Source organism: Electrophorus electricus, chromosome 19 (genome assembly GCF_013358815.1).
Source record: "Electrophorus electricus isolate fEleEle1 chromosome 19, fEleEle1.pri, whole genome shotgun sequence".
NCBI lineage: Eukaryota > Metazoa > Chordata > Actinopteri > Gymnotiformes > Gymnotidae > Electrophorus > Electrophorus electricus.
Genome location: NC_049553.1, coordinates 3,865,876 through 3,891,187, shown reverse-complemented (window position 1 = coordinate 3,891,187; position 25,312 = coordinate 3,865,876). Strand labels below are relative to the sequence as shown.

The following is a 25,312-nucleotide window of genomic DNA, read 5'->3' as shown; positions in this document are numbered from 1 at the left end:
CCCTCAGAGGAGCCTGCTGTGGACGTTGTGAAATCTCAACACTGCTGGCCAACAAACAATGACAAAATAAATCTTTTAGTCATGCAAGGTAATCTTCAGCAATATTCGGTAAAAGAAATAGCATACATTATTTCAGTGGTCAGATGTTTGTTTGGTAAAAGAAACCATATTTTGAATAGCGCTAAATAAGCGACAAAACACCCTTGAGAAAATATATCTGTCAGAGCATTGGCACACAAATATTAGGACTGATACAATTGCCTGGGCTCTTCACAAAGATATGTTCAGTGACATCCAATACATTAATCAGTAGCCTTATCATTAGAAACAAGCTAAAACTAACCCGACTGCAACATCACAGTAAACAACCCCCTCCCCCCACCCCCACCCCCACCCCGTAAATAAATAAATCAAGCAGCGGCTATTTACCTGTTAAGCAGAAATGTGATTAACTCGGTACTGGTTTTGAATCCTTCTAGGTCCCCTAGCTAGATAGATAGAAAGGTCACTCTGGTGTTTATCCTTGTTTTATCTCAGGCTCTAATTCTTAATTTGTAGCTTGCTTTTCTTTATTTGTCATCTTCTGTTTACATATCTTTGTCATATGAGCTGTTGTTCACAAAGGAGAGATAGGCAGATTTTTTCAGTGAAGGTGGTTGTTAATCCAACATTGCTATTATAAAGTGTCTGAAGCCACTCATTGATTGTGCTTGATGAAGTGAAAGCATGCACATGCATAAGCAGTGATTGACACACTGTCAGAAACTCATTTTGGCTCTGATTTTTGTTGTTGTTTTGATTCTGGTGTGGTGGATTGTTGCAAATGTCATTAGAAACACTAGGTGGAGCCAGAAGAGCATAATTTTCAGACATGACTCTGTGGTCAGATTGCATATAGATCCTGATACATCTCATCTACCTGGCATGGACCACTTGCTGGTGATTAAAGTGAAAGAGATGGAGAGATGGACAAAGAGGCAGAAGCGCGAGACAGAGCTTCTTTTGGTGCAGTGTCTGAAAATCGAAGCGTATAAGGCGGTGGCATTACAGAGTGTGAGTATGGGTCCAGAGGGTCCTGTACCATGTCCCCAGAAGTCCTCCCTGACACTGGTTAGCTCATCTTGGTGCCTAAACTGTACTCTCCTAGAGCATCTACTGCTCCAGTCCATGCCACTCCTGCGGTTCACAACCAGCCTGGTGCTAGCATTCAGGAAGGTCAAGGTTGATGCATATTTTTCCATATTGGAGTGCATAGCAACAGCATAAAACTGGCCAATGGACCTATGGTCTCTTATGCTGCAATACAGAATTGTGGGAAAATCCCAAGACGTATATTCATCCCTTATCCTAGAACAGAGTTTAGACTCTAATTTATTGCATATGAGTTAGTGCCCGAGGTATAATGCCAGAACTTCAGGTACTTAGTAAAAAAGCCCACCAGACATTCACAGAGTTTGCTAGAGAAGACATTTATTTGACAAGCGGTGTATTAACTTTGGGACTTTTGAATTTTGTTTTGCTTTTATCTTCCAGTCACACTATGGGTCATCCACTCGTAGAGTCTGTGAAGACATCACACAGGCCTACCTCAAGCCCTTCTATGGAAACGCAGGAATGCTTTTACTGCCACAAGTATGGACATACCATTGCAAACTCGGTCTGCGATGAAGGTGAATGCTGTAGGTACTCTGCTCCCAGGTATGTCTGTGCTTTCTGCTATTGAGCATATTTTCCAGCCTTTTATTTTCCATGGGTTTGTTTCTCTCTTCGAAATGGACAAGAGAAAACAACCTATGATGGGATACTGGGGCAGCTGTATCACTGGTATTGGATAGTGTACTACCTTTCTCATCTAAAACATATTACGGTAACGAAGTGTTAATACAGGATGTAGAATTGAGTGTGTTTAGGCTTCCGATGCACAATCTGTATCTGTGTACTGACAGTTACACAGGATTGGTCAGGTCAGCCATTTGGTTGGAATTACCAGTCACTGGTGTTACCTTTATTGTAGACATCGATAATGCTGGGGGTGTGTTATTGATTGTACCCGAGGTCATGGAAAACCCTGTAGATGTGGATTCTGTGCTAGTGGACTCTGTTACATTTTCTACTTGCACGTTGACTCATTATGTGTGATGTGTTACATTGCAATAATGTGTCTGTGTCACTCATTATGCCTGGTATCATTGATGTGTCTGCTTTTATACCTACCACTACTGTGCCAAGTACCCCAGAACTTGTGGAGTCTTATCCCATGTGCAGTTAAGCTCTAGCTGCTGCTCAGAGATCTGACATCACACAACCAAATGGTTTTGTTTTAGCAGAAGAAGAACAAACTGGCAGGTTATGAAAGTGGATATTTAATTAAGACTGATGTTTAAATGAGAAGATTGGACCCATCAAACTCTAGCAAGAACTAGCCAAAGTGACACAGCTGGTTGTTCCAGACACATGTGCTGTTTTTAGCACATGACCACCCTCTGTCTGGCCACCTGGGAGTGAGAAAAATGACTAAGAATATACCAAGTTACTTCTTTTTGCCATCTATTTGTAATGATGCTGCAAATTACTGCTGGACATGTCAAACCTGTCAGTTGGTCAGATAACCAAATCAGGTTAATCCTTCTGTTTTTTGGACATTCAGTTCATGGATCACTAAAGGTTCTTTGCGAGAAATGGTCTCTCCTTTTATCTCAAATGTTACCCTGTGTGATTTTGTTGTCAAGCTCCCAGACAGCTCATGTTGACCTCATCGCCCTTATCAAGAGGTATCCCAAACTCTTCTCTGATTCACCTTCATGCTGCAGCACAACATTGATGTGGTTTCTCACACTCCTATAAAACAACACCCTTACCATGTTACTCTCCACAAACACTCCCTGTTCAACATAGAAACAACACATGTTAAAAACTGATCTTGCAGTATTTAGTATTAATCCTTACTGCTCCCCCCTTTCTCTTGGTGCTAAACCCTGATGGCATGCTTCATTTTTGCACAGACTATTGTAGCATAAATGCAATCACTGCCCCAGACACCTTGGATAGAAGACCATGTTGATAGAATAGGATCTGCCAGACTTATTAGTAAACTCAGCTTATCAAAAGAATATAGGTAGGTTCCTCTTACCCATCAAAGTTCTACTTTTGCTACACCGGATAATTTCACACAATACACTTGGCCATTTGGTCTCAAAAATGCACTGGTAATGTTCCAACACCTAATGACTGTTGTGCTTGGTGACATTCAAACTTGTGAGGCTTATTTAGATGATGTAGTTTATTCACATACATGGGATCAGCACATAAAACTACTAGACATAGCTTTTAGGAAGTTGCAAAATGCTTTGCTTGTTTTGAATCTTGAAACCTGTGACTTTGGCTATAGCACTGTGCACCACTTAGATCCAAAATACAAACTATTAAGGACTTGCCTCCTCATGACACAAAAAGACATGCTTTGAGACACGTCCTGGGCATGGCTGGTTTTTACCTGTGTTTTTGTAAGTTCTTTTAAGTGATTGTAGCACTACTAACTCCCACTGTGAAAAGACCCCATTTGTGTCATCCCAGGCATGTCAGAATGTGTTCTACACCATCAAGGAGATCATCATCATGCCGTGCTCCCCCAAAACAAAGTAATTTACTAAAATAAGTAGCTTATCAAACTCTAAAAAACACCTGCTGCCAAGGACAGGATGGACAGAAGGAGACACGTGCTGTCACAGAGGAGAGGACCAGTGCAGGGATGAGCACCACTCATGGGGAGTCAGAGCACCAGAGGGGACTTGGAGAGGACCTGAACTTTGCTGGAACAAAGTCTATAAACCAGCTCTGCAGTTGGGGAGTGCAGTTCCAGAAAGAAAGAGTGCTGCTCCAGAGAAGAGCCCTAGTGCTCCCGACAGGAGGAGCAGAGCCCCAGAAAGCAGCAACGTGAGAGAGAGAGAGAGAGAGAGAGAGAGAGAGAGAGAGAGAGAGAGAGAGAGAGAGAGAGAGAGTGTGCTCGCTTCCCAGCCAAGGCAAAATGCTCATTATTGTAGAGGGAGGTGTGGAGGAGAATGGAGAGAGAGGAGACCCCAGTGGTGGGAGCAGGATGACTGTGTTTAAATGAGAGAGGACGAGAGGACTGGCTGATGAGGAAATGGGTCAGCATTAAAAAGATAATAAAAATGAACAAAAGTACAGACACGCAAACACTTCAAAAACAGTAATAAACATTTACAATATATTCTGTTTGATTTTTTTTTAAATTTTTCATTAGTCAGCAACAAACGTAGGCATCACAATGTCCCACAGAGAGGACTAGCTGAGATAAATCAGCAAGAATACAAGCAAGCAAGTTAACAATCAAATGGCCCAGTGCTTTCAAATACAACATTCAGCCATTTAACTGAATAGTAATAATGATAAATGAGAGATAAACGTTTAGATATGCAATCAAAAAATACATAAAAAGCTCACTTTTTCTTTCCAAACAGTATACAAGAACCAATTCCAGATCTTCACTGTAAAGGTACAAACTTTTGGCAAGTGCTGAGTGCATCTTTCAGAGTGGCCGTGACCGTTTGGGGTCAAAGGTCACTCCTGCCTCCATAACCAAGATGCTGCTATATTCCATAGCGTGACAGAGCGTGACAGAGGACAATCACACACTTCACAAAACAAAACACATAACAGTATGCCTATATGATTTATTTTGTAATATTCAATACAGTAATTTTGAAACGTTCATATAAGTGATCAGAAAAAGATCAAAAGTTCACTTTTTCTGTTCTAACAGTATACAAGAATCATTTCCACATCTTAACTGTATGGTTATGAACTTTTGGCATGTGCTGAGTGCATTTTTCAGAGTGGCTATGACTGTTTGGGGTCTGTGGTGTGATTAGTCATAGGCATGAAATAGGAAAGGCAAGCAAGGATATCCTAAATGTAAGTGCATGTTCATATTTCTCAGTGTGGCCTATAAAATTGATCTATATTTTTAAAATTTGAAATTAGCTTCATATATGTATGTTCTGAAGGTATATACACACCTGAACATAAATATCCTTCTATGGTAGTAATTCTGTTGAATTTGAACAACAGCTTCTAATAAAAGTGTTTATTATCATAAATCAGATACATACTTTATGTAAATAATAAGATATGTAAACATAAACATTAAGAAAACCAGTACTGTACTGAGTCAAATAATCACCTAAGAGAATATAAGAAGATTGTTTTTCCAACAGTGGATTCTGGCAGACAAGCATCCTTAGTGACATCACAGCACTGACATCATCTTGCTGCTCTGGAAAACCACATTGACAGCTAGATGTCAGCATCTCACTTTGTTTGTTCCAGTGTGTCTGCTTCCTTTGTAGTGTTCTATGAAGAGACAGAGTTTGATTGTGCCTTGGAGATAGTTGTTGGAATTCTTATCTTTTGTCCTCAGCAGGGCCTAAAATACGATCAAAGTTTATTTGAAAAATGTTCAGAGGTTTTTGTTATTGTAACGGCCCGAGTGCTGCACGGCGTGGAGCAGGACACACAGACTCCCTCGACAGAGACAGACATTTATTAACATAAAACACATACAACGATAGCGCTCACACATAACATAAACGGTGAACATGAATACATATCTAACTAGCGTGAACAATGTGAACATGGTATGGCAACGTGAACAAAAACCAACAATGATGCACACACCAACAAGGGTTTAAATACACACAGACATACATAACATTACACCAGGTGCAGGTGTGTGCTGTCATGGAGGACCTGGTTACAAATAAGACAATGTGACTCCCGCTATGCATGGCGGGCTGCACCACATGACCAGTGGCAAGGGAAACGTTCTGTGACATTTAATTAGAGGCACAGTTGTACAACATTCTCACTGTATTTTTTTTTAGTTCTAGAAATGTCCTTTGACCTTGGTGTTCCCAGATTACTCATATAATTTTAAATAGAAGTCTTTATATTGACACTCATCTGCCATCTGCATATCTTTACTTCCTAGCCATAGCTCTCAGCCAGACAGAGGTGTTCCAGGTTGCAGATTGTCTCTCCCTCCCTCTCTCTCAGGTAAATGCTGGTGAAACATTGAGGCTGTCAGTGGAATCTGTGGGAATGAGCATGGGCTAGGTCTGGGACACTCCAGAAGGTTGGTCCTCTTGGCTTTAGGTTGGGCTGGTTAATATTCCACTCCAGCAGTGACCGTGAGCTTTAAATGCAATTTTAAGCAGCACTCCAGCCTCCATCTCCATCATCTCATTGATTTTCCTCCCAGAACAAAAGGTCAAAGGGGATAGATGGTGCTACCAGCAAGGCACTTTTCTCACCAACAGTCAATAAATCAGTCAGTAATGAAGGAGCAGCTACTGTCTTAATGACCTCCAGACACCCTAAACCAAATGACCTGAAGGTGCTTCAGCTATTCAGAATTAAACATTCTTCTGAAGGCCTTACAAAATGTATAATCTCAATCATAGGTCAGTATTATATTGATGAGTATTATAAAAGTCATAGCAAAAATCTGATGGTCTGATGTTGGTCATTATGTGTAAGGATAGCATTACAATCTTAGCGTATTGTTGGTATATTGTCAGTCATTTAGCATTGGTCATAAAGAGCAAGATTAATATTTTATGGTTATTTGTTGACAGTTGGTGATAACTTCCCAGTAATTAGCAATAAGCATTGCTCTAATTGGTCTAACAGCGCAGGTGAGGTCTATGAGGTTCGCTCACTCTTCTCTCTGCATTCAGACAAACCCAATTCTCGGAGTTGTGGTGGCACTGAGAAATTAGTCACGTCACACATAGCAGATTGGCTCTGTTTTCCAACATGACTTGGGGCCAAGGTAGTGATGGAAACTGCCACTCAGTGCTATGTGTGAATATATCTTGTGCAATCTACCGATGAATGTCACAGGAAGGGGGAAGAGAGGAAAAAAGAGCAAAGGAGAGAGGGGAAAGAGCAGGAGGAAGATGGACATTGGAATTCTCTCCTCTAGGTTGTCTGGTTCTGCTCCCAAAGAGATAACAGAGATGTAGACCCATGAACATGGGTTCTAATAGATTTGCCTGTACATTTTTTCATTAAATGCTGTCATAGATGAGCCGTCAGTCACACGGGGCAGAGGCCACAGGAATGGTGATGGAGGAGCAAATTGAAATCGTTCTCATGGGATGGGATAGCAGTGATGTTTCTGATGTGTTTGTGACATGGATTCTATGAAGCAATAGGGAGCTGGAGCTGTCTAATATATCTGACTATTAAAGTAATAAAATGATATTATTAAAGTAATAAAATGATGGTATACAGCAGGAAATGTGGATGATCAAAAATAACTGTGTTTAGGTCTCTGTGACCAGTCTGGGACTCACGCCAGGGACTTACCAACATATATAAGGTTATTGTGATGGCCAGCAGGTTGAATGTATGAGGTCGTTATTTTTAAAAAATATTACAACTTGTGATTTGGAGATAATGATGTAAAATAGGATCATTGCTTTTTTATTTATTTTGGACATATTTGGTAGAAACTTTGGAAAATACCGTGTAATAAAAAAAAATGGTCATGTAACTGACCTTGAAGAAAGTATATAAAGATTGAAGACTCCTGAGACTGTTAGATATATTCCAGACTAGGCCTCATTTATACATTACATTAAGCTCAGAACAAAACAATTGGATTTTGGGGAATATTAAGGAACCACAACTATGATTCCTACCTTCATGAGACGATTTACTAATTACTATGTTTTTATTACCTTCATGAGACAATTTATTAATTACTATTACTGCACAACAGTCACAGCTATTTATAAGTATATTGTGTCTAGTCCATATTGTAATGCTGGAGGTTCAAGCAGGATGCGGGAACAAGTCGTGTGGAACATAAACATATGTTATTTTGTACATATAACATTAATGTCTCAACACACACACACTAATTGGGTCATTGACAGACTTTTATACATATATGATAACGACACAATGAGGAGCAGGCGTGAGACATAGGGAAGCCGTGGCCACAATGACGAACACACACACACACACACACACACACACACAAGGAGACGTTCGGGGGGAGGGGCCATACCGTGACAGAGCCCCTCCCCAATGGCGTGCCAGGAATACCCAGGAAATACTTGCAATTACTGTTATTACCATGTAGATATTACCAGGGCATTACTTTGTTATTACTGAGCTATATGATTCCATAAAACTACTCAGTAACTGAATATAGTAGTGTAACATTTTAATGTTCCAAGAAAGAGAAGCTCCAGTGAAAGAGCTTTACATTTAGCAGATGCTTTTATCTAAAGCAACTTATGATTTTGACAACACAACTTGAGGGTTAAGAGTCAAAGGATTATCAAAGGATTAGAAATGTGTGTTTTGATATCGTCACGGAACGCTCGCCTCCCGCTAGTCACGTGGTTTGGCCCGCCACGTGCAGTGGGAGGGTTGTTTTTTTGTAACCACACCTGCGCCTTGTTCGTCTTTATGTATATAAACCCGTGTCAAAGTGTGCACTGTGTTGGTCATTGTTCAAGGTAGTCGTGTTCATCATTTTGTTCAGTGTTAGCCGTTAAGTGTTCACGTTTATTGCTCGTGTTATATGTGAGTGCCGTTTTGTGTTATGTAAATAAATGTTCGTCCATGTCGAGGAAGTCTGTTCATCATGCTCCACGCACTTCGGCACTCGGGTTACACCGTTACAGATACATAAAATAAAAATGCAGACTTCAGAATTAGTAGAAGAAAATAGCTGTTAACCGTCCTTTATTGCATGTCAGCGTTAACAAGCATTATTGAGGCACCCTCCTGAAAATGTCTGTTTTTCAGAAGTGATTCACCGAACCTTCTTTTACTGACTAGTGTTTGCCTTCTTCACCATTATATCCATACATTAGTCAGAATTTGCAAGCCCGTTACCACTACATTCCAAGAAAAGATTTCTCTTGACCGTTTTTCTATACCGTCCTGAGCCTGGTGGATAGATACACTGAGGTCTGCTGAAGCCTATCCAAGGTCCTCTGCAGAAACCAAGCGGGAGGGAGCAAGAGGCAATAGTATAAAGTAAAAGAGTCTTTATTATCCATGACTCAGGCGAACAATAAAAAAAAAAACAAGCAGTAAAGCAGCTGTAAGAAAAAAGAACTAATGTTGTAAAACGGCTTGCACACGAACAAGCTCCAACAGTGGCTTGGCTTGGAATAGCAATGTGCAGCACTGACGATAAAAAACAAACAAACCTGTGTGCTTAAAAAGTGCTGAACAACAGAGGGAGAAAAACAAGGAACAGGTATGGTGATTGCTAATAAGCAGGATATTGGGACCAGGGCGACAAATCAATCAAATATATAATCTCAGCAGGAGTCTGCTATTTCTTACTGATAGGCTGACGATTTGTGGCAGTGTTGTAGCGCTGAAAACTCTAAAAGATTTCGTGAGCGTACAGGTCGACTCTGAATGCACACGCAAGCCCCACAGAACAGAAGAAGAGCAAATTCGGGTGAGAGCAGGGTATATCTAAGCGAACGAGCAGTTTTATTTTAGCAGAGCAAAGTGAATCTGAGCGAGAGCAGAGTAAATATGAGTGAACACATGTTATGTTTTGCATGCGAGCAAAGGAAATCCGCGAGTGCTGCATGTCCTCTCGAGTATTGGCAGTAAAATAACTCAATAATTATCGTAAAAAATGTAATTTTTTATTTTATTTTTTATGGTTGCAATGTTCTGCCAGTGTTAATTCTGTCTTAACGACCCTATTTATGGATTTGCCCTTATTAAATCTCTCTCTTCTTAGCGTTTGCGTCTACCTCGTACCTCGACATTAAAATGTTCAGTACTCCAAGAGTATGATTTGCAAACAATAGGGTAGTGTGCTTACCTACAACATTTAGAGAGTAACTACTCCCGATCTTATTCAACTGCCATAATCCTTGCATTAACATGTATTTTGTACCGAGACAGTGCTTATATCTATGGCTGTATCAATACAGAATATCTAGTTTTTTCACATTCAAGTGTTCATCTTAATTTTGAATGATGGTATGCATTTTTTTTCCATGTAATAATTAGATTAATATAGTAATATAATATAGGTGGCCAAAAATGGAAAAGAACAGAAACGGGCTGGCAGAACTCACCGCGGTCACGTCACTTCGTACAAGATCGGTCGCGCTATCTACACTGAAGTCCTGATTGCGCGCCTACATTTTGTATCACGGTAGCCAGTTTGGGAAGATTTATCGCACTTTTAGTCCATACACTGAAAATCTAAAAGAAATGCGTTCTTCAGTATAATTAAATATATTTAAACATCACACTACTATATTCTTGAAGAACACTTGCCCTCATAGTCAGTGTATAGACAGCGTAGACAAAACGCCTACTACATCTGAGAAATAATGTAATTTTGAATGCAAAATATGATCAGGTCTAAGATAACTATGGTCAACCATAGCTGTAGGTTCACCCGACTTGGTAACAAGGTACCATTAGAAACTATGCTTGCAGATATGGATGAAGCAATAAGCCCAACAACCTGTATAACTGAAACCAAAAAACTGGTATATGCCACTGCAGTATTCATGCTTGAGACCCTAGGCTATAAAACACAAGGCACAGGCCACTCCCACTGGCTCCTTTGGAAATAGAGACCAGGAATAAGGACAACTCAGAAGTAAGTCAGAAAATGTACAGAGCTCCAGAAGGGCATAAAGATCAAACATGGACCCTGGCTACAGAAGAAATACAATGGGCAGCTCTTAATTTAAGATATACATTCTGTTAAACAAAGGTTATCAGCAATGGCATCAAGACTGCAGAGATAAACAAAAGAAGCAGCAGCCAAAAGAGTAAATGCCTTCCTCACCACTGAGACAACCAAAGCATACTTTCAGTTGCAGTGCATCATAACCCTGAGTGTGGATCCACCCAGAGCTGAAAGATAACAGTAAAGAAAGCATATATGGGAAAATGAATCATCACATAACACCAGTGCTCATTGGTTAAAAGATCTTAAAGCAGAGCACCACAATATCCCAGAGCAGGAAACAGCATTACAAAAGCGGATATCCAAGAGTGGGTCAAAAACATAAAGAACATGCTGGCCCTGACATGATCAACACCTACAGGATAAATACAATTATAGCTTTGCATGGATGTCTAGCAGAACAAATGAACCACCTGCTCCCATCTTGGCTGGCTAACAGAAGAACCCCCACAAGGGCCAAACACCATCCATCTACAGACCAATAACCTGCCTGTCCACAACATGGAAGTTCCAATCAGGAATACTAGCCACCAAGCTGAATGAGCATATATGCAAGTATGTGAAGGTAACAACACCAGAGGCTCAAAGCACCACCTACTAGCAGACCTAACACCAGAGGCTCAAAGCACCGCCTATGGGCAAACCAACCTAAGTGTTACCTGGATTGACTGCAAGCATACAATTCAATGCCACACACCTGAATACTTGAATGCCTTTCTCTGTATAAAGTCAATAAGACCATAAGGGACTTCAGCCAGAACTCAGTGGAACACTGGAGGACAACACTAGAAGCTAACCTGAAGACAACTGCCCAGATCAGCATAAAGTGTGATATATATACCAGGGAGATGCAGTTACCTCACTGCTGTTCTGCATAGGCCTGAATCCTCTCAACCAGATCAATAAGTGTGAACTGTAGCCACCTCCTGTACATAGATGACATCAAGTTACATGTCAAGACTGAAAGAGACATGAATTCAGCAATGCCACCTATCAAGGACCTACAGCAAGAACATATAAATGTCATTTGGTCTGGAAATGTGGTTGGCTGATAGTACAAATAGAAAATGTGATCAGGGCAGGGGAATTGAACTTGCACAAGGCCATATAACAAACCTGGAGGACACCTACAAATACCCAAGGATTCTCAAATCACACAAATCATGAGGCAGTAATGGGAAGGACAGCAACATGCAAGTACTTCTGTAGGGTAAGGTAAGTCCTCAAGAGTCAGTTGAATGGGAACAATAAGCTCAAGACCATAACACGTAGCCAGTCATCAGCTAACCATCAAGCATGATAAGCTGGCAAAGAGAAGAACTTCAAACTGCCGACATCAAGGACAGGAAACAATGCATGGGGCACTCCTCCCAAAAGCTGTACAGCAACCAGAATGATGGCAAAGTTGCCTACTAAATCCACTGTCCAGGGTGAGACACAAAACATCTATGTTTGCATTCAAGCAATGGCCCCCAAGGATGAGCAGATGAAGTGCCTCAGTCAGATGGCAGATGGGTTCACCATGAAAGTAGAGAAGGTTCCATGGAAAGAAAAGCCCCACAATGATATATACCACCAAGTGATAGCGAAAGTTGATGACTTCAGACAATCCTTCCAGTGGATGGAAAAGGCATGACTGAATTAAAGCAAAGAGTCAGTAATTATGCCCACACAAGATCAAGCACTAAGCACTAGGCAAATGAAGCAGGAGTGTGTCACACCAGAGAAGACTCAAGATGCAGACTGTGCATATGAGCCTCTGAGATGATCTAGCACCTAGTACCAGGATGCAAGATGCTGGCAGAGAAAGCATACATTTGAGATAGACATCCAAGTGGCAATTCACATACAGGAACATATGCATATGAGCTGGACACCAAATGTGAAGAACCACAGAGTGATGGAGAACAACAAGATTAATATCCCATGAGACCATGAGATCTAGATAGATAAACAGGAAGTAGTCAAGAAACCAGATATTGTGTTAGTGGGCAAGATGCAGAAAACAGCAGTGGTAATAAATGTTACAGTCCCAATTGATGGAAACATTCAATAGAAGGAATATAGGAAGTTGGAAAAATAGCAGGGAAACAGAAGAAATAAAGAAAATGTTGAAATTAACACCAAGGTTGTGCCAGTTGTGATATGAGCAGTTGGGGCTGTGACCCCTAAGCTGTAGAACAGCCTCCAACAGATCCCAGACAGGACATCCTCAACCTCAGTGCAGAAGAGCGCAATAGGAACAGTAAAAATACTGCACTACATCCTCACACTCTCAGGCCTCTGGTAGCAGGCCCGAATGTAAGGAACACGATATAACCACACTCTAGAAGGGTTATTTCAAATATATTTTCCATTCAATTACTCCAAATTCCTGCAGTAATGACACTTTAAAGTAAACAAAAAAAATAATAAAAAATCATGAGCATATAAGGAAATGTTCTTAAAGAACTGGATTGTCTGAATAACAATTTGATTAGATTTTATAAGTTGTATATAAGGAAACAAATGTATTTAACATGAGTTTGTCATCCCATTTCTGAGAATTACTACAGTAAAAAAATTGAAAGTCATAGAATGGGTACACGAGAAAGTGTTTTTGAAAAATTTTGGTGAAGTGATCTGATAACAATGTGACTGGTGTATTTTATAGAGATTCTAAAGTTGCACATGTAGAACCGAATAGACATTTTACATGATTGTGCTGTCCTGCTACTCCAAGTTCCTAAAGTTAAAATGACTGAAAGACTAACATGAGTACATAAGGAAGTGTAGTTCAGGAATAGAGTGGAGTGATTTGATAACAATTTGATTTGTTTATTTTATATTGCTTCAAAAAGTGACATATAGTAACCGAATAGACATTTTCCAATAGTTTGCCATCTCAGTGCTCCAAATTCCTACAATAAGAATGACTGAAAGTTATACCATGTGTACAAGAGAAAATTTGTTTCAAAAATAAAGTGGAGTGATCTGATTTGTTTAGGATATAGAGCTTCAAATCTTACATTAATAAAACTGGAAATACATTTGATAGGATTTTGCTCCAAATTCCAAATGTGCAGTTCCATTACTCCAAATTCCTACAGTAAAAATGACTGAAAGTCATACCATGGATACAAGAGAAAGTGTATTTTCAGAATATAGTGGAAAGATCTGATAATTTGATTTGTGAATTTTATAGAGCTTCATATTTTGCATATAAGGAACCAAATAGACAATTAACAGAAATTTTCCATCTTGTTATTGGAAATTTCATACAGTAAAATTGATTGAAAGTCATACCATAGGTACATGAGTAAAGGTATTTCAAGAATCTAGTGGACTGATATGATAACAATTTGATTTGTTTAGTTTAATAAGCTTCAAATATTGCATTTATGGAACCGAATGCACATTTAACATGATTTTGCCATTCTATTAGTCCAAGTTTATACAATAAAAACACTTGAAAGTCATACCATGGGTACAAGAGAAAGTGTATTTAAAAAATTTAATGGAGTGATTTGATAACAATTAGATTATTTTTATTTTATCGAGTTTCAAATATTGTATATATGGAACTGAATAGAAATTTAAGAGAATTTTGCCATCCCATTACTCAAAATTCCTAGAGTAAAAATGACTGAGAATATATCATTACTAGAGGAGTAAGTGTCCTTCAAGAATATAGTGGAGTGATCTGATATCAATTCGATTTGTGTATTTTATAGACACAAAGTCATACCATGGGTACAAAATAAAGTGTATTTCAAGAATATAGTGTACTTATCTGATTATGTGAATTGTGTATTTTATAGAGCTTCAAATATTACATATATGGAACCAAATAGACAGTCAACAGAAATGTGCCATCCTATTATTCCAGATTCCAAAAATGACTATGAATCATGCCATGGGTATAGGAGTAAGTGTACTTCAAGAATTTGATTTATGTATTTTATAGAGCTTTAAGTAGTGATATACAGTGAACTGAACAGACATCTAAGAGGATTTTGGCATCCCATTACCACCAAATGCCTACAGTAAAAACACTTGAAACTCATACCCTGGGTACATGAGAGAGTGTTTTAAAGAATTTAGTGGAGTGATCTGATAACAATTTGATTTGTTTATTTTATAGAGCTTCAAATATTAAATATATGGAACCAAACATATTTAACAGGATTTTGCCATCCCATTACTCCAAATTCCTACAGTAAAAATGACTGAAAGTCATTCATGGGTACAGGAGAAACTGAATTTCAAGAAAATAGTGGAGTGATGTGATAACAATTAGATTTTTGTATTTTCTAGAGCTTCAGGTAGTGATATATAGTGAACCGAATAGACATGTAAGAGGATTTTGCCATCCCATTACTCTAAAGTGCTACAGTAAAAACACTTCAAGATCATATTCGGAATATGTTAGAAAGTGTTCTCCAAAAATATAGAGGAGTGAATTGAATTGACAGTTTGCTTAGTGTTTTTTTTAATGGAATTTTATAATATATTCTAGTGAAATAATTAACAATTGCACAATTTTGCTATTATATCTGTCAACCTTTTCACAGTAAAAACAATGTAATCTTAACATGAGTAGCTAAGAAAGTAATCTTTATAAATATAGTGGATTTAAGTGAAAATAAATACATTTTAACCAAATGTCATTCATATGTTCTTTTGAATTCCCAACAAATGTTTGACTTTTCTCTCCTACATATGTTTTAACATGTTTTTTCAATGCATTAGACCTCAGTAAGATATGTTTAATTAAGATGGAGATTAGGGTGATAAATGTATGTTATGCAATGATGCATTAGATAGCGTGACCAAGCTTTTGCAACGTGCAGATGGCGTGACCACGGTGTAGAACTTTGGGTGTTAGAGACACAGTAGAGCAAGCAGAACAACGATTACACACTCAGGGTGTCTTCCATGAATGCAGCAGTGAGGAACAATGCGCAGCACTGGACGAGCATTCCTGTGGCCTTAAATACGGCAGAAACAAAAAGGCAAACAAGGGACAGATGAAAGCAATCAGTAATCAGGTGGGTTGGGAATGGGGATAGTACAGCGTGTGTGGCTGTGGCAGTGGACGTGTCCCTCTGGCTGGGTGCCTGATGCATCGTGAACATATTCCATGTTATTGTCCTCACAGGCAATCATCAGTGTAAACCAGGCATCTGTTTGGCATCAGCGAGATGAAGCAAAAACATCTCAGCAATTCACTTTTTTTTTTTTAGAAGGATGAGAAATATGTCTTCATTCATCTCTTCGCTCAAATGGACAAGGCTTCTGACCAGCTGATCAAAGACAGAACTGGATTTATCTTGGTCATGCTGTTCCCAGTGGTATAGATTTTAAATAATAGTTTAAGTTTTGTATGTCATGTTCTATTTTAGTTTTTCCTCATTCCATATAGGCTACCATTTGTGTACTTTAAGCCCAAATCATGACACTCGAGAAAACAGAAAAAGCTCTCTTGAGAAGCCATGGAATTAGCCAAAGGGACCTATTACGTTTAAATGTATGCACTTGGCAGACACGCGTATGTATCTATTATGACTTACAATTTCAATCATGTTGCATAGTGGTCTACTAAAACAGGAAGTATTATAATGAATACTGAAAACCACTCGGCAGTACTGGGCTAAGGGACTTAACTGCATCACAGCAGGTGATTTACTAATTTCCTTTTTCTCTGTTTATTGTCATCTGTGAATAGTGCTAGAATGCTATCCACACACACAGGGAATACTGAGGGAATAAAATTTCAAAAATCAAATTACACCCATTAAACTAAATAAAACTGTCAGGCCTATGATCACTTTAGGTAATAGTAGCATTTTACCAGTAACCAATGAATGAAAAGTTGGCCCATTACTTCCAACCGTGTACATATCCCCTTGAATAGCAGTTTAGAGTCGCATGTGAGCATAATTCAAAGAATCTTGATATGAGATGCATATGTTGTTCCATCTGAAATGGCAATGGTCTTTTGAGAATATATGAGTCCACTCCTGTTTCTTAAAATGATAACCACATAACATTATGACCTCATTTATTAGCGCCTCAAAAGCATGATCTGGAAAGTTCGGCAAAAAGTCAGCTGCACACAGTTAGCAGTCAGCACAATTTTCTGCTATGTTTGATATTTTCTCTTGTCTGACCATGGGGCTATACCTATGACTCCTAAGGAAAAAATGACTACCGATTATTTTTTTAAAGATGTTTATTTGGACACAAAATGGAAACAAAATTTTATTTGGAAACAAAATGTTTTACAATATATTCCCTTTTATCCTTTTCTAGTTTTTCTTATTAAAGATACCAAGAGTTCCCATTCATTATTTGAGAAAAGATAAAATAAAATATCATCAAAACTTATGTGTGGTCTCTTCACTGGCTTTCTGAAAAGAGGACTTCTGACAAATGAATGATACTTAGTGGAACAGAGCTACAGCAGCATCTGCTGGGGGAAAAAAAAAACTCAATTAGTCTGTTTAAAAAAATAACCATATTTTTTAGGATACAACCATTCAGAGTAAATAGAGATCAAAGTCAGATACAAAATCATCTGCCAGTTTATCCAGTTAGCTGTAACAAAACTGAAAATCACGTCTATAACCACTGAAAAACTAATAAAACATTAATTCCTTTAACATGCATTATCACTTTTTAGCTTGAAGAAGTAAATATGCATTTTAAAAAGGAACAAATGCCTCCTATTAAAAAAGCACCAAATTCTTTCCCTTAGTTACCATAAGTCTGAAACCCTTCTAATATTATCTGTTCGAATAATATCTGTTCTAGAGGCTAAATAATATGTAATATTTACATAACTTAAAATCTATATCACTGCATGAAGGGAAAATAAGCCAGGTTGTGCACTTGATGTTGACTGCTGGCAGATTCCATTGCTTCCTCATGGAGCTACACTGAGCCATCCCTCCTTTGCTAGGGCTCTATATGGACATGCTGCACCACCAAACTAGGATAAGCCTTCCAGTTTGGACAAAGGAGAGCATGTTTTAAATAAAGGTAAGTGATTTAATTACACTGATTCTGCCACAGGTGTTTATGTAGTCAATATTTACTACTGTAAGTCAAGCCTCATTTCTATTCAGACTTGCATTAGCAGATTCCTAAGTAATTGTACTGCATATAGTCATTGGGATTCTCACAAATGCTAGCATAAAGACTGGGGTGTTTTAGGGAAATAAACTCTGATCAGATTCATAAAAGTAAAAATGGACTAAACAGAGGGCCAATTTAAGCATACAAAGGTTGAATGGAAATTAATAGGACATAGGATACTTAAACACAGTGAAAAAAGCACAGGGAAGCTTGAGCTTGGATGCATTAAAGTGATAAAACAAATCTCTTTGATGGATAAAATTGTCAGCTACAGAAGCAGCAGAAACTGGTGCCTAAATTTAAGGATTTTAATGACAGACAAAAGAAATCACTTGTCTGAAGTATTTAACAATGACAATCTTTGCTTCCCAAAGTATCACAGTGTACCATGCTTGCTGGAACCTGCATGGAATGGTCTTATCTGTGAACTGTTGGATGTCTTTCACAGAGACTGGTAACCGTCTGTTCTCTTCCTCCTGCTAATGAGGTAAGCTAGTACCACGATGACGATGAGGATGATTAGGACAATGCCAACAGCAATGGCCACTTTGTAGTTAGGCCGGTCAGCCTTGCACAGGTCAGCTACAACAGACAAGACATGGAGACTGGGTTACTAACATCTCCTTCTCCAGGGCACCAATGAACAACATACATTGTATATAGTATACGAAAACAAACTCATGTTTGCTTATACTTTTTTTTTTCAGAAGAATTGGAACCTTCACTAGGAAACAAGAATAAGAACATACCAGAACATTCTTACAGGTAAATCACATTTTGACAGGTTATGCAGGTACGCATTAGACTACACAGTATATACCTGTGAAAGCACAGTGTACTTAGCTGGACCAGTGATGCTAATATTGTTATTTCTGCTGTAAGAGATTTTGATAATGGTTGTAAATATGAATATGGCAAACCTTTTTATTTCTGGGTCTTTTTAGTAAGAATGGGCTTTGGGACAAATGCATTTAAAGTTAATCAGTATCATATAAGTTCCTGCTGATTGCATAGCCTTGTCTACAATACTCCTTTATGTCTGTTGGTTTCTTCCCTTGGCTTCTCTTTTAAGTCAGTATGCATAAGCATTTGAGAACTGAAAGGGAACTGAAATGAAAGGGAACCAATGACACTGATAATCTATATGACCACAATAATTGAGTCAGTTGCACAGGGCCTGTGGCAAAATGCAAAGTACAGCTTGAGTTTGTATAAAACTGCCAACACAAAGAGAGTGTTCTCTGTATTAGGTTAAATTGTTAAAATCACATTTAGAGTGTCCTGTTAGCTGGTGTGTCTTCATGAGTTCCATCCATCCATCCCATTTAGATTTTGGAGTATATGACAACAGTTTGCAAAATATGCTATTTGATTTTCAGAACCACTAGAGTGCAGGAGTTACCTGCTTTAAGCAGGATGCATTTCCTTCCCAGAAGAAGTAGGAACAAAACTTATCAAGCCAGAATAGCCAGATTATAGTAGGCTGCAAATCACACTGTCAACATAGACAAAAACTTACAATGCCTGCAGAAGAGGCTTGGCAAACCATTTCACAAAAAAGATTGTAGGCAAGTGACTTGTAGTGACTTCAGAACATGGAAACAAACACTTCTGTAAGTATTTGTTTATGCCCAAATACCCATGCTAACATAAGATACCAGTAAGAATTATTTGCAATATCTGAGTGCTATATATGAAAGCAATAATGCATGCATATCCAGAAATATCCCAATTTTTAAAGTGTGATTCTATAATTCTATCACATACTTGTTTTATAATCATCCAGCCTAAGGACAGCAATACACAGCACATATTAGGATATTGTCCCAGTTGTTTTGTCAGGCACTGCAGTTTAAAAGCACAGTTGGATAGCTAAGTCACTTGATGTGCTTAACAAATATCATTTTCACCCTTGTGCCTGCCCAACCACTCGTTCGATTTTTTATTCATCTTCCTCAATAGAGTTGATACCTACAACTAGCTCCATCAAAACCACCGTGCATAGACCTGCAGAGGTTCAAGATCTGTAGGCCTGCACAGTTCGGTGTAGTCTGGAGCCAAAAAAACAGGCATGCAGTGCTTCTGTCACTTACAAATCATTCCATGCCAAATCACCATTTCACCACCGTCCATCAAGCTGATCAATTCCATTAGAAAGTAAAGGCAAACCTACTTACTGAGTTTGTTTTGTAAAAATAGATATGCATTTTTTTTTTTTTTTTTTGTAAGAAGCTACAACCCCACAACAGGGAAACATCATGATAGTACTTTTAGTTGCTTTCAGGGACATTCCTGTAAGGCTTTAGTTGTCATTCTGGATTCCTTTGACATTCCATAAATGAAAATCTAAGCCAACTGTTACACCTTGTCTGGTACCCATCCAGCCCTCTCATTCCACACTCACCTGTCCTGACAGTCATTCATGTCCCGGCTCTCAATCACCCAATTTATTTTCTTCCCCATGTCCCTATTTTAGCTCCCAGGGGTGCTCGAGTCTAGTGCTTCACATTTATGGTCTCAAACCCACCACTGCAGACTCTGCTAAGCCTGTTGGCTACCAAGCCACCCAGCCTAGCAGATTCAATGTTTCTCTTTGACTGTCCACTCAGAACTCCTCCTTATGTGTTTTTACATTCAGTAAACACTCTGGATACAGTTTACTCGCACTTTGTACTATCTAAGAGACATCACACCAGCAGTATTTTAAAATGTGTTGCATAATATAATAGCAGCCTCTGGTATATTTCAGCAAAACTGTACTGGTAATTTGAGCTTATAGGGGCACTGAGTTCTTGGGTGCCATTTGCTCACTGCAGTTTTGTAACATCTAGGTGACTCACTCAGTGTCTTCTAGATGTTCCAATATTTAGGTGATTTATTTCACTCAGTGTCATCTAGATGATCTAGATGTTATCTTACTCAAGAAAAAAAACAAAGCTTTAAAAACAAAACAGTCACGGTGGTCAGAAGGTGGTCATCTTTATATGAAGAAATGTAATAGATGAATAGATTTTATACAAAGTTAATGTTTTTTTTTCCATATAAAATTAAGAACAGTAGTAAATGGTTTTGATGTATTTTACAATCTGAGACCTGAAAAAAATATCCATTGCAACCCTTCCATCAGTGAACCATAGGATACTTTCAGATCATCTAAACGTTTTCTGTTTACTGTGATGGCTACTTACGCAGACCAAACTGGTTATTGGTGAAGTTGAAGGCCTGCATCTTGTCATGGCTGAACTCCAGGAAGACACCTTCACCCATGTAGATAGACTCCGACTTGCAGGAGTATGAGTGACCCACTGTCATAGTGAAAAGCTGCACCGAGTTATTATTTTTATTGATCGTGTATGAAACTGCAACCAAAGAAAGAAAGATCACATTAATTTATGCACAGTGCAGGCCTTTATGTCAGTGCTGCACACTAAACACTCCATGCTAAGGGTTTGCAGCTGCAGTCGCTGTAGTGCAGGAATGTAATATTTTATTGTACTGTTAGATCTTGTGTGCTGTAATGCATTACACTTTTGTCTAGTTCTGCAATCCGTGCAGATTCTTCTCGAGTGCTGTGACCCAGCTGAAAACCATGCACCTTTTCATTTTAAAAAGAATACATTCCTGCAGCAAATGGAGCATTCCTTCAAATCACTTGCTGTTTGATAGCAGTGAAAGTTTAAGTTGTTTGTAATTGTTTCTTTGGAGTTGCTAGTACAGTAGACCTACCACAGGATTAACTTTGAACCATTAAACTACACTGTATGTCTTTGTGAGGTTATTTGTCATGTGGCGTAGTGGGGTTTCACTGTCACATGATAGTTCTTGCTTCCTTGTTTCTCCCCACATGCAGCTAAGTTACAGTACATGTACTGACAAACTGGCTAATCCACATTGCATGGCTAATTTACACCACACTCTTCATATCTTCATAGATCAGGACTACATTCTAAACTACATAAAATGCATAAAGAGGTCACATTTTCTACATCCTGCAAGATCAATGTCAGTTTTCTTCCACATCTTCCATATATAGTACAGAAAAATTCCCAGATATGGAAAGGAAAATATTCTTTTAGGCCTTTAGACCTACCTCCAGACTTAAAGGCGTAGGTCAAGTTGACTTGCAAAGAGCTGACATAGACCATCTTTGTTGTGTCATTCTGGAAAAAAACACAAGGATATGATTACAAAATAGACACACACACACACACACACACACACACACACACACACACACACACACACAGAGTGATTCATGAGGATGATTCATGTCAGGAAAATATTTCATGACATGTGAGTAAGTTCCATCCATCTGAACCATTTCTACACTACAAGGCAAAGTATAAGATATATATTTTGTGTGCATTAAGAGTGACGAATAACAAAATATGAATAGATCAGTAAAACTCACCAGCAAATTAATTACAAGAATTACTGACTTTTAAAATGGCAAAATACATTACAACTGAAACTCTAGCCTCATGAAAACATAGAGGCAAGCTATAGTATGATAAATACATATATATGCTGTCTCTGCAATGCTCAGCTAGTTTCTAGGAGGTTGCTAAGGGTTTTATAACACATAAATAAAACTGCTATCAGTCCCCTTCAAGGGCAAAGTTCCTTTTCTATTGCAGAGTCTATCAGCAACAAACTACAGCTACAGTATTCAATATGCACATCTACTGAAGTTTCAATTTTCTTCTCTTGAACAGAGTATCCCTTTCTTTTGTTCTATTAAGCGGACAACTATGCCAATAGGATGAAGAGTCAATCCCTATTTAAAATTATTTCCTGTTCAAACTAAATAAAACAATTAAATCAGTTTCACTTTATATTATTCTGCTTTGTTTGCAAAAAAAAAAAAGAGGTTTATAACCAAATTAATTATTCTACAATTGTATACATTAATGTCAGCATATCATATTAGAGGCTGTACCCTCCAAAATATAGCAAGTTCTATATGTTTTGAATACAAATGTTTCTCCGAAGACCTGTTGACACCCCAAATTCTGAGAACATGCACTACCCTACCTTACGGAAAAGCATAGTGATGGATCCATCTCTGAAGTTAACATTGAGACTGGCAGAACTGCTGTTACACTTCCCAGTTGTGGTGGCTAATGCTGGCTGAATGATATATTTGCCTTCAGCCTAGAAAGATGGACACATAAGATTTTTGAAGGTCTTTTTGTTAAATGAATCTGCTTGATTAACCTGTAATGCTGATTAATTTCACAGAGGACAAAGCATAGAACAGCAAGCACAGTCACATAATACTGTTATCCACAGTCTGTATCTCAAGTACAGACAAGCTACTTACTTTATTGTTGTTCACATAGACCTGGATAGCAGCCTGGACCATAACACACAGTTTGTCTCCAACGGCCACAGTGTAGTTCCCTACCGTGAGATTGGTTTTTGGTGTTGGTTCAGGTTTTGCGGTGACTGGTGTTGTTGTTTGAGTAGTCGTAGTATTTTGGGTAGTTGGGGCATGAGTAGTTATGTTTTTGGGGGTAGTTGGGGCATGAGTAGTTACGTTTTTGGGGGTAGTTGGGGCATGAGTAGTTACATTTTTGGGGGTAGTTGGGGCATGAGTAGTTACATTTTTGGGGGTAGTTGGGGCATGAGTAGTTACGTTTTTGGGGGTAATTGGGGCATGAGTAGAGGTAGTTGCTACAGTTTGCACGTGATCTGTAGAATTGTCGAACTGAGAAGGGGGCTGTAGCGAGGCTGGAGGTTTAGAAATACCAGCTTTCAGAGGCAAAGCAGGACCAGCTTCCAGAGCTAAAGCAAGAGGGAAAGAAAATCAGTTAAAGCTGCAGTTTTTTTTCCTTTTGCAAATAACACATCTTCACAGGTAACACCTGCACTTAACCATGCACACGCGCGCACACATACACAAAGTCTTAGCCCTCAGATTCACAATACAAGGTTTGATGCCAGGCACATGACAGTAATGATCCTAGCTATAAAAAAAAAAAAAAACCAAGAAACGTGTCCTTCTTACGTTTACTGATTTATTTTTTGATACTTTTGATACTTCTGCAATCATTTGAAGAAATGTAGCAGCGTAGATCTATCATGTGAAAATCCAGCACATGACGAAAACCGAAACTTGACAGTCCTACTGCTGCAAAAACGATTTTAGCCTTGTGTATAATGGGCTCAGTCAAACTAATTTATTTATTTGTGTTTTATGTGCAACTAACTTTTATTTATGTAATTTATTAACGTAAATGTTTATGCCTATCGAAGCAGATTATATTAAAACAGGTTATTGCTACTATTTTCTCTCGTTATTAAGGAACTAAAGTATCGGTATTCACCATACGTTTCCGTATTCACGGTAAACGTCAGTTCACATAGCGTTGTTAGATTTTCTTTGCCCGCTCAGCCAGACGTTAGTACGATCACAGTATCACGGCGGCTATGTTCTGGCGCAGCACACGTTAAAATAAGCACTGTCGCTGTGACATCTACTTGCCTTTTTAGAAAAAAGGCCCAAGTCTATTTTAAATTCTTTCATTATTACTAGATAAGATACTATGGTCAAAGAGTAAATAAATCAATAAAATAAAAGTAATAACAGTAATAATCATAGGCATAATAGAAGTTAAGATCCGATTGTTCTGCAAATTCTCTTCCGTTTTTGTAAAAATTTGTTTACCTGCTGCCAGGAAGAACGTTGCCACTAGTAATCCTGCTGATCCAAGTTTTATTTCTGCCATAGTTTCCCTAGTTAGTCGCGTATGTTTTCAATAACTCCTCGATTCAATAAGTCCTTTATTTCGGACAGTAGGGAAGAAGATATGTGAAGGTCGTCTACAAGCTACCAGGATCTGTCGCAGAAACGAAACTAAAAGGGATTAAGGAAGTAGAGATTACAGCTACGAATTAGAGTATCATAAGTGTGATAACGGAGTAGCAGTAAACTGCTCATCATGCCGTTTACAGGGAAAGTTATACTCCCTGAGTAGCTATAAAGACGCGGTTTTATGTCGACAGTTAGGTTTTATATTCAAAACATTTACTTTAATTTGGGAGAAAGAGACATTCTTTATTTTAACGGTCTGAAAGCATGTGAGCAAAAAATAGTTGGGCCTATTTAGTTATGGAAACTGCTCCTGTCCGCAGTACTGATTTATTTAATCATCTTAATCACGTCCCAATTCTCACATTAGGCTTGTGTCTTACTAGGCTATTCATATTCTAACTCAAGTTGTGGATGGGCTATTTAGTTAAAGTTATAGAATGATATGAGTTTACTAGATATGAGTTTATGGGCTACTATTGTACATTATACGTTAAAATCTAACTTTATAATTATATGAAAATAAGCTTGAAATATAAAGTATGATTTAAATGTAGGATATTTACGCATTCAGGCACTAAGCAGGAAACTGCATGATG

General features: G+C 38.5%; 1 protein-coding gene across 3 annotated transcripts; it reads right to left on the bottom strand.

Annotated features, from left to right (window-relative positions):
• Positions 1-16,979: 16,979 nt before the first annotated feature.
• si:ch211-212k18.7 (macrosialin) lies at positions 16,980-24,771 on the bottom strand. 3 transcript variants are annotated; one of them, XR_003411428.2, is made up of 7 exons: positions 24,570-24,771; positions 23,223-23,686; positions 22,934-23,053; positions 21,990-22,059; positions 21,088-21,258; positions 18,287-18,481; positions 16,980-17,231 (listed from the first exon to the last, which is right to left on the bottom strand). XR_003411428.2 is itself a non-coding variant. In XM_035519939.1 (7 exons), exons 1-7 carry the CDS (start codon positions 24,628-24,630, stop codon positions 18,342-18,344), a joined length of 927 nt encoding a protein of 308 aa, XP_035375832.1. In that variant the 5' UTR covers positions 24,631-24,771; the 3' UTR covers positions 16,980-18,341. The 3 variants fall into 3 exon arrangements, 2 of the variants coding, with proteins under 2 accessions (XP_035375832.1, XP_026877595.2); XM_035519939.1 differs by having other exon boundaries at positions 16,980-18,481; positions 23,223-23,407; positions 23,507-23,686; XM_027021794.2 differs by having other exon boundaries at positions 16,980-18,481.
• Between the last annotated feature and the right edge of the window lie 541 nt (positions 24,772-25,312).

Bases quoted from the DNA above. Each gene is read 5' to 3' on its own strand.
- si:ch211-212k18.7 (XM_027021794.2), bottom strand. From the start codon at position 24,630: ATGGCAGAAATAAAACTTGGATCAGCAGGATTACTAGTGGCAACGTTC. The intron at 23,054-23,222 runs GTAAGTAGCTTG...CCATCTTTCTAG, and splicing joins TCTATGTGAACAACAATAAA to GCTGAAGGCAAATATATCAT. The intron at 18,482-21,087 runs GTAAGTAGCCAT...TGTCTGTTGTAG, and splicing joins CAATAACCAGTTTGGTCTGC to CTGACCTGTGCAAGGCTGAC.